At 35.4% G+C, this 13,441-nt stretch overlaps 3 protein-coding genes across 5 annotated transcripts in view; 2 read left to right on the forward strand and 1 right to left on the reverse strand.

The window, feature by feature from the left end:
- LOC115448010 (zinc finger SWIM domain-containing protein 4) overlaps nucleotides 1–3,758 on the forward strand; it is a 94,315-nt gene extending 90,557 nt beyond the window's left edge. For both annotated transcript variants that reach the window (XM_037439096.1, XM_037439097.1), the window contains exons 20-22: nucleotides 285–407; nucleotides 714–900; nucleotides 1,132–3,758. In XM_037439096.1, the coding sequence (XP_037294993.1) occupies nucleotides 285–407; nucleotides 714–900; nucleotides 1,132–1,262 (441 nt within the window). In that variant the 3' untranslated portion in view covers nucleotides 1,263–3,758. The remainder of the gene's footprint in view (nucleotides 1–284; nucleotides 408–713; nucleotides 901–1,131) is intronic.
- A 549-nt stretch (nucleotides 3,759–4,307) lies between these two features.
- Nucleotides 4,308–8,352, forward strand: LOC115448018 (serpin B4-like). Of its 2 annotated transcripts, XM_030175320.2 has the most exons (8): nucleotides 4,308–4,442; nucleotides 4,545–4,637; nucleotides 5,941–6,090; nucleotides 6,309–6,395; nucleotides 6,635–6,727; nucleotides 7,274–7,480; nucleotides 7,742–7,829; nucleotides 8,146–8,352. In XM_030175320.2, the coding sequence occupies exons 1-8, from the start codon at nucleotides 4,431–4,433 to the stop codon at nucleotides 8,268–8,270; spliced, it is 855 nt and encodes a 284-aa protein (XP_030031180.2). In that variant the 5' UTR covers nucleotides 4,308–4,430; the 3' UTR covers nucleotides 8,271–8,352. The 2 variants fall into 2 exon arrangements, with proteins under 2 accessions (XP_030031180.2, XP_037294996.1); XM_037439099.1 differs by lacking the exons at nucleotides 4,308–4,442; nucleotides 4,545–4,637 and adding an exon at nucleotides 4,856–5,161.
- On the reverse strand, nucleotides 8,179–13,306 carry LOC115448017 (Bardet-Biedl syndrome 4 protein homolog). Its single transcript, XM_037439098.1, has 10 exons — nucleotides 13,001–13,306; nucleotides 12,757–12,890; nucleotides 12,262–12,374; nucleotides 12,066–12,160; nucleotides 11,623–11,785; nucleotides 11,118–11,394; nucleotides 10,659–10,814; nucleotides 10,249–10,458; nucleotides 9,164–9,650; nucleotides 8,179–8,873 (listed from the first exon to the last, which is right to left on the reverse strand). Exons 1-9 carry the CDS (start codon nucleotides 13,038–13,040, stop codon nucleotides 9,501–9,503), a joined length of 1,338 nt encoding a protein of 445 aa, XP_037294995.1. The 5' UTR covers nucleotides 13,041–13,306; the 3' UTR covers nucleotides 8,179–8,873; nucleotides 9,164–9,500.
- Between the last annotated feature and the right edge of the window lie 135 nt (nucleotides 13,307–13,441).

Consider the following 13,441-nt stretch of genomic DNA (forward strand, 5'->3'; position numbering starts at 1 on the left):
TGCAACCAACTTATCCTTTGCGACTGCTAAATGTAATATTCTACTTCATTATATAAAACACTTTCGTAATCATTTTTAATTTATTTGCTAAAATCTTGAGCTTTTTATCGTGTTTTACATAATCATGAACTAGTGGATAGATGCATTGCTGCCAACCCCTTCAGGTATTAAAAGGTATAAATGTCTGTATATACATATTAGTACAAACAAAAAAAAATGTTGAACAACGCCATCTATTAATTGTGTCTATCAAACTCAATAAATCACAATCCGTCCGTTCACAGGACAGTCACCCAGCAATAGCGGACATCCATTGGGCGGTGGCGTTAGCTCACTCACTGGGCCGCGCCGAGCTGCAGGCAATGTTGCCGTTGTTGGTTAAAAACGTCCAGTGCGCGCCTGTTCTGGTGAGTTTGTATACATTTTTCAAACAATTATATTGCTAGCTAGCGTTTACTTTAATTTAAAATTAAAAGAACAGTTAACCGTTTTGAATTCCAAAAAAAAATTACTATCATAAGAACCCTTCCTGACTGTAACAGAGAAAGGAAATGATCTCTCCAAACCGTATACGCATTTTTGCATTTTTGCTTATCTTTCTTGGGATAAAGGTGTTCCTTGCCCCCTATCAAATCATGAGACGGAACACACACAAGTCGTGTATGGTGTATCTTTGGTTGTATGAGCTTCAGTATCCCACTCTATGCGTACAGTCGGACGTGCTGCGGCGGTGCTGCGTGGCGGCGGCGGGGTGCTCGCGCGCGCGGCCCCCTCCCCCGCGCCCGCCCACGCCGCTGCGCCCTCTGCTGGAGGCGGCGCTGCGCGCGTATGCCTCCACCACGCATGCGCGCCTCGCACACATCTCGCCGAGACACTACGCCGACTTCGTCGACTTTCTCGGTAATTATCACACTTACATACGATTATTGGAATATTTTATTATTAAATATCTGTAAAATAAATCCTGTTCTTAATTGATATAAAAAGTCTGGATGAAAGAGTGTCCCTTATCTGTCGACACGCTGTCCAGACCCTACTCCGCTTACCATCATGTGCATAAGGGTCAATATGCAGTGTCCCTTAAATATTTTTTTCTGTCATATCTCATAAGTATTTTTTTTATATAAACAGGCAAGGCCCGCGACACGTTCGCGTTAGCCCACGACGGGCCGCACCAGTTCGCAGCTCTCCTGCAAGAAATCAAACTCAAATACAAAGGCAAGAAGAAACTCATGTTCCTCGTCAAAGAAAGGTTTGGTTGAAATTCGCGACAACTATCTAAAGTATTAAGATATGTATTTATTCTCATTTACACCGCAGTTAATCATTCACTAAGGCGTTTATTGTTTACGAATGTATGAAAACATCGTTGGAAAGCTACACAAGATGCTAAATGTAAAAAACCGACTGTATTGGTAAGAACATGTTTTTCGATACATTGTTCGAGTTAAGTTTTCTTTTTCAAAATTGGCGCAATTGAATTGTCGTTTTTGTTTATTTCTTTGGCCTCGATACGTGCAATAAGTAAGCATGTAAATAAAGTTATTCACACAAATTGCGACGTCGCGAGTACAGACGGACGCGCGTACGGTAAAATGATTACCTCATGAATGGTACGTCTCGTACTGATCGTGTACCAAACCAGTCTACTCTAAAGTATTATTTTTATTTAAACGGAAAAATATATAACTGACCTCGTAACGTCGTTTTTTATATGTAAGTAATAATGTGTATTGATCTCAATGATTCCATATGTGTACATAGATGTAAGTGATGTAAATATTAAAGTAAGTTTAGTACTGAGAAACTAGACAATTAATGTAAGTAGTTGGGATGCGGGGCGTACTGCGGTTATCTAGAACTTTCGGAAGATGGCAGTACGCGCCGCGCCGGTAGACACATAGCTCGCCATTCATATAGCGTCCAATAGCAGTGGAAGATATTAAATGACATAACACCAAAGAAATATTATAAGTCCAGACGTGAGTTAAGCAATGCCATCATTGTTTCAGTATTCTTGAGTATTCAGTATCTTTAGTTGTATGCTGTACGTTAGTTATTGTTTTATTTTATCTTCTGTAAGCCTGTTTATCTGCTGTTTTAGGGACGCGATACGTACGCATTCAATTAAATAAATTGAGTTCGTCTTTTTGTTTCCGATATTTTAATGTGTTTTTGTTTCATGTTAGATCTATAAAAAATAATAAAAAAAAAACAATTTATTTCATTTTCTGCGTACGCTCAATAGCTTCGTTCAAAATGGAAGTCTCTCATACATTTACTGGCACTAAACACTCAATTTTCAACAACTATTCGAAAATATTATGTTTAAACTTGCGCCGTATGATTCGTTGATTCAGGCACAAAATATCCGTTGATTTGTTTAGGTTAGAACGTAAAATTTTAATATGAAGTGCATTTAAATAGAATATAATAGAGGCGACATTGGCTGGATAGTGTTCAGAGTTAGGTGAATCTGTAATTAGGGATAAAAAAGACTTGCTATGAATGAATTTTGTACTGTTTGTGTGGAAGGGTTGTGCAGATACACAAATTCTTGCCATTATAATACGAGTAAATTTATTCTGAATATGTTTACAGGAATAATAATACTGTATTGTGTTAATAATACTAATACGGATTAAGTTTTATTACTAATATATGCCTTCTAAGCCGACAATTGAGAGAGCAAGAATTTGAATTTTTGTTACGCCCTTTTACGTAAGGTATTTTGAGTTTAAATATTGTGCATAATTTTTGTAGAGTAACAATTGACAATATATTGTAACCCTGTTTCGCTCGTCTCAATTTCATCCGTGTTAGATATTATTAACGCAATACAAAATACATAAACTTTTGCCAACCCTCAAGTGTGTCAAAAATGTAAAAAAAATAAAAATAAAGCAAGACATTGCATCTCATACTCAGTTGGGATAGAATGTAAATATTTATATAAAGATTAGTTAGTGCGACGAGAGTCCGTAGACAAACTACCAACTTCTTCCTTGCCAGAGATTACTAAAGTACTTAGGAAGTCATACGACAGTGCATAGACAAACGGATATACATTTGTATGTTAATATAACACTGCTTTAATGAATACACAGTTAGAAAGCGGCGATGCTTGGGCTGAAATATTTTGTTAAAAAACAATTGTAATTTGCATTCCGTTAGAAATCATAAGTTATTGATAAACATATTTATCCATAACTTAAAATAGTTCAGTCTGAACACAGCCTGTAAACATGTATAAATGATTTTTGTTACATGAATAATGTTTATTTACAAGTACGCCAATACAATGTCGAGCAATAATTTAGCCTTCGGCCGGTCTGTTGTAATTCTGTGTGATTGCTTTTGTGTAAATTTTAGAATATTGAATTCTATAACAGTTATTTTGAAACACATGTAATATATTTACATATTTATATTATAATCTTATTATATAATCCAGGAATACTGTTTATCATAACAGTATTCGTTCGCAATAATTAATGTACAAGTGTGTTTCAAAATAAATGTAAATGATTAGACTACGACTTGCCAAATTAAACGACAAGCAAATAATATTTGACCTCAAGTGCCTTCAGGCGAGTCCAAATTAATATCAGGCCGGCTCTGATTACTTTTGTTATATTTTTTATTCAGTAACAATATCAGTGGCTATAATTTGTAATTGTGTTGTACGTTAAACGTGGACACCCTTCAGTGCTGGTATTAAGAAGGTGATAATTTCAATATAAATAATTGAAAAAATATTATTTTGTTTTCTTTTTAACCTTATCGCAAACCAATTAATAAAAATATGAAAAACAAAAACAACTACTCTCAATTCATAATGATGCTCAAATTATTAGATTACATTCTTATTTGGAATAGTTATATAAGTACAAGTACAAAAATACAGCTGCTTAGATTGAAAATAAACAAACATATCTTTAAATTATTTAATTAACTTTTCAAATGAGCTTAATATCACAGTATTAAAAATCAGAAGAATCAAGTTTTTTGCCCGCTGATCCGCCCGCGTGACAAGTTTTTCCAAGATAAAAATCCTGTTTTATATTTTCCCGGAATAAAAAGTTACCTATAGGACTCAGGAGTACTTTAGCTTCTTATTAGTGAAGAAATTTTCAACTTAATTCAGTAGTTCCAGTATTAATCCCTACAAACCAAGTTACAAACCTTTCCTCTTTATAATATTAGTATAGATAATTAATTTAGTCAAGTGACGACTACTGATTAACATATTTTGTGTAGAAACACTATTAACAGATGGCGCTGTATACAATTTATCTAACGAGACGATATATTTCATTGCTCTATCTCCCGTGAAACGTCAAAAACATCTGATTTTTGTTATTGTTTCCAACAAGGACTCAAATATAGTAAAAAATAGGAAAACGTAGTGCTAAGAACAACTTTTAGAAATGCTTGTTCAGGTTGGTATACAACTAGGTTCGTTGTAAAAGAACAATAAGTACGCTGAAATGATTTTTGCAAGAATGTTCTGACTTGAGTTTACGTGCGCTTGGTGGAAACAGGCACCGCGGAGATGGGTGTCCTCGCCTCTGGGGGTTAATATCTTACTGGCCTTATGTGGAGAAAGCAGCCCAGCCATCAGCAGATATATACAAGTAAGTGTTATTGCCCTTTACAATTATTGAATACTAGCGGACCCGACAGACTTCGTCCTGTCAAAAAGATTTGTAATATGACAGTTTTTTGTTCCTATCTATTTTATTGTCGGGGCAAAAATTCTCCTGAACAGAACCTTCACCCTGGTGATAGGGCGTTTTGAATAAAAAATAATTATTAAATAAAACAGATATAAGCATTTAAAAGTAAGTAATCGCTTTATTGGTAATCATCATAATTATTAACAAAAATCAGTTTTATTTTCATTGTAGTGCTTTATGATATACAATATTTTTTGTTTGATTCCCTGGCGCAAAGACAAATAAATCTGATGGTTTTCCAACACGGGAACAGGCAACATACAATTGACCATGGGAGAAACATGGGTTTTCCAGATTAATACCACAAACACTTAATGATTGCCCCTGGGACTTGTTTATGGTCATAGCAAAAGCAAGCCGCACTGGAAACTGTAGTCTTTTAAATTCGAATGGCACATCAGTCGGAATCATTGGGATGCGCGGTATGAGAACATCTTCTCCATTATACTTTCCTTTCAGTATAGTTGCTTCTATCACATTGTTTAGTAATTTTTTTATCGCTAACCGTGTGCCGTTGCAAAGATGCGGTTGGTTGATATTTCGCAACATTATAACTACCGATCCAACCTTTAATTGAAGATTGTGAGGTGGCAATCCTGGCAAATCCAGCGAGTTTAAAAATTCCGGTGGATAGTTGACTACATCATCTTGGTTAGTAGTCAGGTTTGTCAACAAAGGAACACACCTACATTGCTTAGACAACAGTGAACTTTATACAATAGCAATAAAGCTCAAATTGACTCTACGTATTAGTTAGAAAACGTTTGTATGGGATAAAGAAAAGGACTGTTTTTAGGGTTTTTCCGGCAATTATTTGATATTTTCTCGCCGTAAAAACCATCCTTGAGCTTCGACGAATATTAAAAAAAAAGAATTGGCCAAATTGGTCCAGGCGTTCTTGAGTTATGCGCTTACCAACACATTTAGCGATTCATTTTTATATTATAGATATCTGATATTAGGTATATAACTAACCGAAAGAGCTACCATATCACAGCGTCCCAGGACGATGTATAAAGTGGTAACTTTATTTTTACTGACTGTTTTGGTGAGATTGGTGCCAAGTTTTGAAGTCAAGCCTGTACGCAAGATATTTTATTAATTTATTCTTTGAATCATTCCTTTGCATTGTTTGTTTGTAAAATTTAAAAATATGCTACATTCAGTTTTACTTATTTGTGTTACCTAATTTATATTTCAGATAAATAAATTATTAAAAGGCAAAAAAGAAGTAACAACAAAAAATATTGTCTACCATTCACCATGTTTAAAACCAGAACATTTCATAAGGGATTCAAATTTAGAAATTAATTATGTTAAAACTGGAAAACTGGATGTGTTCAAGCATTGGGTAATTGTAATATATTTTATTATTATGATCTTTTAAATATCTTTTCAATTATATTGGTAGCATAACAACCCAATTTATTAATTTTAAATACTTTCGTTCCTTAGATAATATAAATAACATTATTTTTTTCATTTGTAGATACAATTATTTACACCTAGATTTAATAGCAGCAATATAGGTACAATGTCCGACTTTTGAATAATATTTATCATTTCCAGATGCAGGAGTTACAAATGACAGAAGATATAGAAAAAGAATTTCCAACAAATACTAAATTAATTTTAAGAAACATTAGTATTGTTAAGGTAAGACTAATTTGTATGGAATATGCTTGGATTTTTTTATACTTACAGCACATTGTCAAAACAGGCAGCTTGCCTGCTAAAAGTGAGGATCGCCTCTGCTATAAAGAATGGCAATGCACTACTCAGAATTTTCAATTACAAAGTAATAAATAGCATTCTATTTTCATGGTACTTATTTTATAAACCTAGTTTTATGTGGTTATGGTTTGTTTAGTATAATATTTTTCTCTTTTTAACAGGGAATTTGGGATTTATCCAAAACCTCAACTGGACCTCTTATGAAAATATACAATTCATTTAACTATACACAGGACGTGAAATATGATGCAAGGGTAAGGATTTAATGTAAAAGTTTAAAATTACAAATACCTAATAATAATTCCTTTGTTCGCAATTTTACTCATCTCTTAGTAAATGTTCTATTTTATAATGAAGCCAGTGCGGCTACGGATTTGCTTCGCAAATATATCTGCGTGAACTTGGGACTAATGCATAGGGGTAAAAAATTATTAGCCCAGATCAATCCAGGTCCACGTTAAAATCATGATAGCTTAGCGTAAAAACTTGGCAAGAGCCACAAGAATGTCTGTGTGAAGGTAAATATCTGAGTGAAGGAAGTAAAACAAAAAAGCGCCAAGCGCCATCCCCTATCTACCAGAACATGGGATAAAATTTTAAAGGACAAAGTTCAAATTTTAAAAAGTATTAATTTTTGACATTTTTCTTCCCATCTTTTCGGCCCTATGTTAATCTAGTTCATAAACTCACGCCTTTTATCTCAAAAGGTGTAAGCAGAGGTGCAAGTGTATCTAATGCCCCCACTTTTCACCATATATATTTTAATGTGATAGGGGGATTATATCTAGATTCGTTTTCAGATACTAGTACTTCCCCTCCAAAATATGGATTTTAAACTTGTGATAATCGTGCCAAACGAAGTTGATGTTTTGAATAATCTTTTCGAAAAACTGAATACAAAAGGCTTAACTGCTGCCATTAATAGTGTACAGCCATTGTTCACTGCAACATCTGAATTGAAAGCACCATGTGTAAATATCGTATCTGAAATAGGACTACAATGTCAGGTAAATAATGATTTTTTATATATCTTGCACTATCATCAGCTGCAGCCGATTTCCAGCTGAGCCCACGTACTGGCAAGTGCAACGTCGGACGTCCACCCACGAGCTGGGCAGATGACCTAATAAAAGTCAAAGGCTGGATACGTGCCGCTTCCTATATCTTGCATACTTAATATTAAATTCGTACATTAAAAAGAAGTTTAAAAAATATATTTTATCGAATAAATTACAACAAAACCTTAATTAAGTCAATAATATTTTTAGAACACCAATAACATTGTGGACAAAACTGCAGCTCAAATCGGAATAGCAAATATCGACAATACAGGTGTTCATCTAGAGGTTGTGACTAGTAAGTGTTGTATAAAAATATTAAGCAAATATTTTATTGCATGAGAAATACATAATATCTTTGGATATGAACATAATTTATCAAAATTTTACATCTCATCGAATCTAGAGCTTAAATTACAAATTCAAGGAAGCTGGGGAAACATTTTTCTGTAATTTATACTTTTAAAATTAAAATATCTTATTTATTTAAACTTTACAAAATTCCTAATAGTATGTTTTTTTTTATTATAATATTATCGTTTCTAGAGCATCTATTTAAGTGTAAAAAATGTTGATAGTAAATAAATGAAACATTAAGTATATTTTGTTTTTAGGTATATACTCTGCATTGTCCAAAACAACATCAATAAATGAGGGATCCAAAGTGGAAAATCCATTTTATTTTGCTGTAACTTATCAAGATACGCCTATATTCACGGGACAGTATTCTCAAGACTAGTATATAAGTATATACAATGTGAACACTGGTGCTAATGTTTATGCTTTTTATAAAAGATTGTTAATAAAATTATACATTAATATCTCGTTTGTTTTCTTATCCTTTAAATAAAAATCTACAAGAAAGTACTTGTATAACCACTGAATAATGATATTTTATTGTAATATCATATTCTACAATATTCAAAAATGGTTAAATGAATTTGATTTTGATTAGGTTCATGGACATAGATACAAAAAAGGTCCAGTACATAATGTTATAAATGTGATGTTTTATTCTTATGATATGGACAACAAAGACTTCAAGTGGTGTTATAGAATTTCCAACTTAACAATCCATTTGATCCACCCCCTAGACGTTTCCACCGTTTTTTGTCTGACGATTATGACTGGAATTTTCCTGAACATCTTCTTTAGTGGCAGCTTCATTCATAGAAAATTCATAATCTTCAGTTGGGTTGTTTTTTATAACTCCTTGCAATTCTGGCGTATCATGAGAATGTCTGGTTTCTTCTTTAATTGTTTCATCTGCGTATAATTCATCGTAACCCAACACTAACGGCGGCAGAACTACTAAACTTGCTGTTCTGGTTTTATTTTGACACTAAAAGGTACAAACATTAACAATAAATAAGTAAGTAATTTAATGCATACACCTCTCTGCCTTCCTTCCTTTCTTCCTTTTCCTTCCTCAATACTTCCCTTCCCCAGATATTCCCTCTCAACTTTCCTCCAGGCTCCTGCAGTCGCTACGCCGGGGGATCCCAGTATCTCAACGGGGCCATCAAAAAGTAGAAATTATTTTTGTAACCATCTTAAAAATGTGTTACGTTGACCCCACGTTATAATGTATTAAGAAAAACTGGAAAAATATAATAGTTATAATGTGCAAACCTTTGCAGCGCAATATAATGTTGAAAATACAAACAGAAACAACTTCATCGTTCCATAATCGCATTACGTATGAAATATAAATATTTTTTATTTTACAACGTAATATAAAATAAATTTTATAGAGATGTAATATGTGTAAGAAATTACCTATTGGTGACGTTTGTACTACATTTTTTACTCCACTGCCCCAAGACGCAAGAGGAGAGTACCTATCTAATGGTATCAATTTTTTTACAAACAAGAATGTTATTTTTAATTAAATGAAATTATCATGCTATCTAGATTCTTATGTATTTAAAGTGCAATTATATCTTAATATCTTCATTTGAGTTCAGAATTACACTTCATCAGGCGCCATTTCATTTTTCGTTATTTTTGAATCTTCAATAGCTGGTAAAGGTGTTTCTACAGATTTACTTGCTGGCTGCGATAGATCCTCCCCAGCGTCTTTTAAAATTGCCATCAGTGATGCCAAGGAACTCGCCAGCTAGAACAAACCGTATTTTTTTTCTATTATTTTGAATGACGAGACGAGTTTGCCGTTCGCCCAATGGTAAGCGATACAACCGCCCATAAACAATAGAAACACCATCCACCACCTTGAATTATAAAGTATTGTTTGGTATTCTACTGCTATCGCCATCCTGAGACGTGAGATGTTAAGTCTCATTAAGTCCAGTAGTTACACTGGCTACATTGTCCTTCAAACCGGAACACAACAGTGACACACTGCTGCTTGGGGCAGAAATAGACATTGTGGTGGTACCTACCCAGGCGGATTCTTACATATGAGAGACCTACCACCAGTAATTTATTGCTTATTGAAGACAGAAGAGACTATTAGTTAGATGGCAGAAGATTGCTAAAAATCGATCGGTCGGTCTTCATAATATAGGGAAGTTCCACTGAATAGTTATCACAACAAAATCTATTTTTGCTGTCAAAAGAACTGTTGTATTCTTCTAATACCTTAGTACCTACCTTCTATATACTACTTCTTCTGTCAAATATTTTTTGACAATATTTCTGTTTTGAGGATAACTACCTACAAGCAAATAGCATCGACTGCATTTAATATTACATACATGTGCATCAGGTTTCTCTGCTCTCTGCAGTAGTTCAGCTGTAGCCGTCGCTTCCTCAAAAGCTTTTTCCAGGCGTCCAGCGCGTGCGTGCCGCCCCGCCAGGTTCAGTCTTATGAGGGGATCGTCTGGTGCCAGTTTGGCGGCCCTGATGTATGCAGCATCACATCTGTTGTCTTCCAAACGCTGTAATGCTATTGCTATTAAAAGCACCTAGAAGCAAATAATGTCATCAATTCTTTAAAATAAACCCTTAATCTTTGTCACCATATTGTTGAATGTCAATTGGTACTTAACTCTACATTTTTACAAATTGACATCTGACCAACATTCCACGTTTATGGACCAAGAACGGAATAGAGCGAAAAATACTAAATTGTTATATTTAGAGGGTAAAAGTAAAATTAAGTTACAGTATAAGGTTGCGAAGGTTCCAAGGCAGCGGCGGTGGCGAGTCTGCAGAAGGCCGATGTGTTTCTCCTGCAGATGAGTAGGGCCAAGCCGAGGTCGTGCGACGCGCGAGAACTCAGTGGCGCCGCCCACACTGCACGCTGAAGACACGTCAGAGCCTGTTGACGATGGGATTTTTTTAAGAATTAGAAGTTTCCAAAAGTCCGTAATGTTGTACGAAAATTATTGTTTTAAACAACACCATCATCATTCTTTTGTCCCAATCCAGTAGATCCAAGTCAACCTCCTTTCTGAGGGATCCAATTCGTCCCAAATGATATTACAAAACTTACACACATACTTGAAGTTAGGACTTCCCGGTCTACCAACTTTACACGGTGCTAGTTACGTATAAGTAGAACTATTATTAAAAATTATCATTGGATTAGTGACATCTAGACTCTATCCTTAAAACAACTCACGGCAACGAACTTCTTCTTTGCCAACAACGCCAGACCTAAATTGACATGACTGGCCACACAAGTCGGATGGGCTGCTAACGCGGTCTTCAGCCTCGCCAGCGCTGCATCCAGGTCTTTGTGCTGCAGCATCATGGCTGCCAGGGCTAATGCCGCGGCGTGTTGAGATGGCTGCTGAGCCAGGGCTGCCCCGAGTAGCTGGAAGGCGCGGCGAGGGTCACCAGCCCGAAGGCGGAGGGCACCGGCTGCAGCGAGAGTTTCTGCTCCACAGGCGTGGGAGCTGTTTTGGGTTAGAGAACTGACGTAAGGTATAGGTAGTCAAGTACTTAAGCATACTCGTAGATAACGCTTTCAGTACGTAAGTACATATATTAATTTGGATTTTAATGTCGATATTGCAAATCATACAAAACTTTAGGTGCAGCTTTATTTTTCTTGCAGCGTAAATAAATATCGTTACAAGTACATAAATAACGTAAAATTTTAAAAAGTAATATAACATAGTTACGCCAAAGCTTCGTCATAGGCAGCCAGAGCGCCGTTGATGTTATTAGAAGCCAGCAGCAGCCTCGCCAACAACGCGCCGGCCCTCTCCCCCCCACCAGCCTGGACTGCAGAACGAGCCCATTCCACACCATGCAATATGTCACCAAGATTCCAGGAACACTCCGCTACAAGAGTGTTTTTCAACTATTCATGAGATAGTCACAGCTGTATAATCTTTAGGGGTAGATAAAAATGATTGCAATTGTCCGCGGGATTTGTTTGTACCCAATTATGCATTCATAATATAAGGTATATTATAAATCTACTCAAACAGGATGAAATTATCGCATTGCCTGATCTTAGTATCGAGTACCATAGACTTTGGATGCTATTACACCAACGGGCCATTGATATATTAAATGTAGGTAACATTAGAAAATCACAAATTACAAAATATGTAATTACCTAACGCGCAATAAATATCAGCATCAGGGTGTTTCGTTATTTTGTCCGCTTCTAAATACGCTTCGAGAGCTAGTTGAAATCGGCCCTGGCGGAACCTGCAAAATGAATATATATTTTAATGGAAGTACTTATCTCAGATCCGAATCTGCTGCTAGGTTCTTATCGCAGCAAAGGGTCACAAGTCTACGTTACTTACAGACATTTTGCGACCTGTTTCAGTGGTTCAGGATCCTGAGGCTGCAGCCGAAGACAGCTGTGAAATTTCTCCAAGGCCTCTTGTATACGACCAGCGTCTGCTAATACTGAGCCCTTTTGAAATAAAAACTTTTAACGGTATTCGATAGGTAACTCAAATAAAACTTACTCTCCTAGTTTCAAAGATGATATTTATTTTACTACAAGGCAAGCCTAGGCTGTAAGAGTAGCAAGTTAAGGCCCACTCTAGTACCCTGCTGGCGTTTGCTTAATCCACATTTCATATGCCTTCTCTTCACATAATTATTGTGGAAATTGGCAGCAATTATTAAATTTAAAACCTGAGTTAGCACGGAAAGTACTAATTCCTTTATCTTTGCATTAAACCTACCCACAGCTTGCTCTCTCTGTAAGCGGGAACCTGCCTGTTTTGCAACACCACAATTTAGTCTAGGGTGACTCTTCGTTCAAATGGCTTATTTAAATAATTACCTACCTTTATATATTGCGCATATCTGTGCTTATTATCATTCTGCTTTAGCAACTCGTCAGCCAGGTCGAGGCACAAAGAATGCTCTCCTCTTACATATCGAGCGTGTAAGAGCCAGTTACGAGAGCCTCGATCAAGCACTGTATAGATTGCAAAAGAACTATAAATGCTATTTATTACAACAATCTCATTGAATAATTTGGGATTATAATAATTCAGATCTTTATAACAACATATAAAGTAAAAGTACCATTTTCAGATGAGCTATCTGTTAGCGAAAACTTTCGCATTTTTAATCCGTGTACGTTGTAGTTCAATATTAGTTGCTTTGTATTGAACGTTGTGTTTGTACTTAAAGTATCATAGTAACCGCAACCAAAGCTGCCTTCTGAACCAATGTTAATAATATTAATGATTAGGTACCCATCTAATTATAATATTAAAATACATATCACCTAAAAGTAGTTATTGGAAAAAAATGTGATGATAAGGATACTTTTATCAGACTCTACGTCGTAAGCAGGAAAATAGGTAGAACCTACGTGATAAAAAAAAATAACACTGTTTACAATACATCATTCGCATAGAATAACATATCCCAAGACAAAACACGATGGTAAGTTTTGATAAAACCTGAATTTGGTTTTCTTCTAGGTAGTAGATTTGTGGTACCCTTGTAAATAGATAAAAT

The sequence above is a fragment of the Manduca sexta genome, chromosome 16, assembly GCF_014839805.1.
Source record: "Manduca sexta isolate Smith_Timp_Sample1 chromosome 16, JHU_Msex_v1.0, whole genome shotgun sequence".
NCBI classification, from domain to species: domain Eukaryota; kingdom Metazoa; phylum Arthropoda; class Insecta; order Lepidoptera; family Sphingidae; genus Manduca; species Manduca sexta.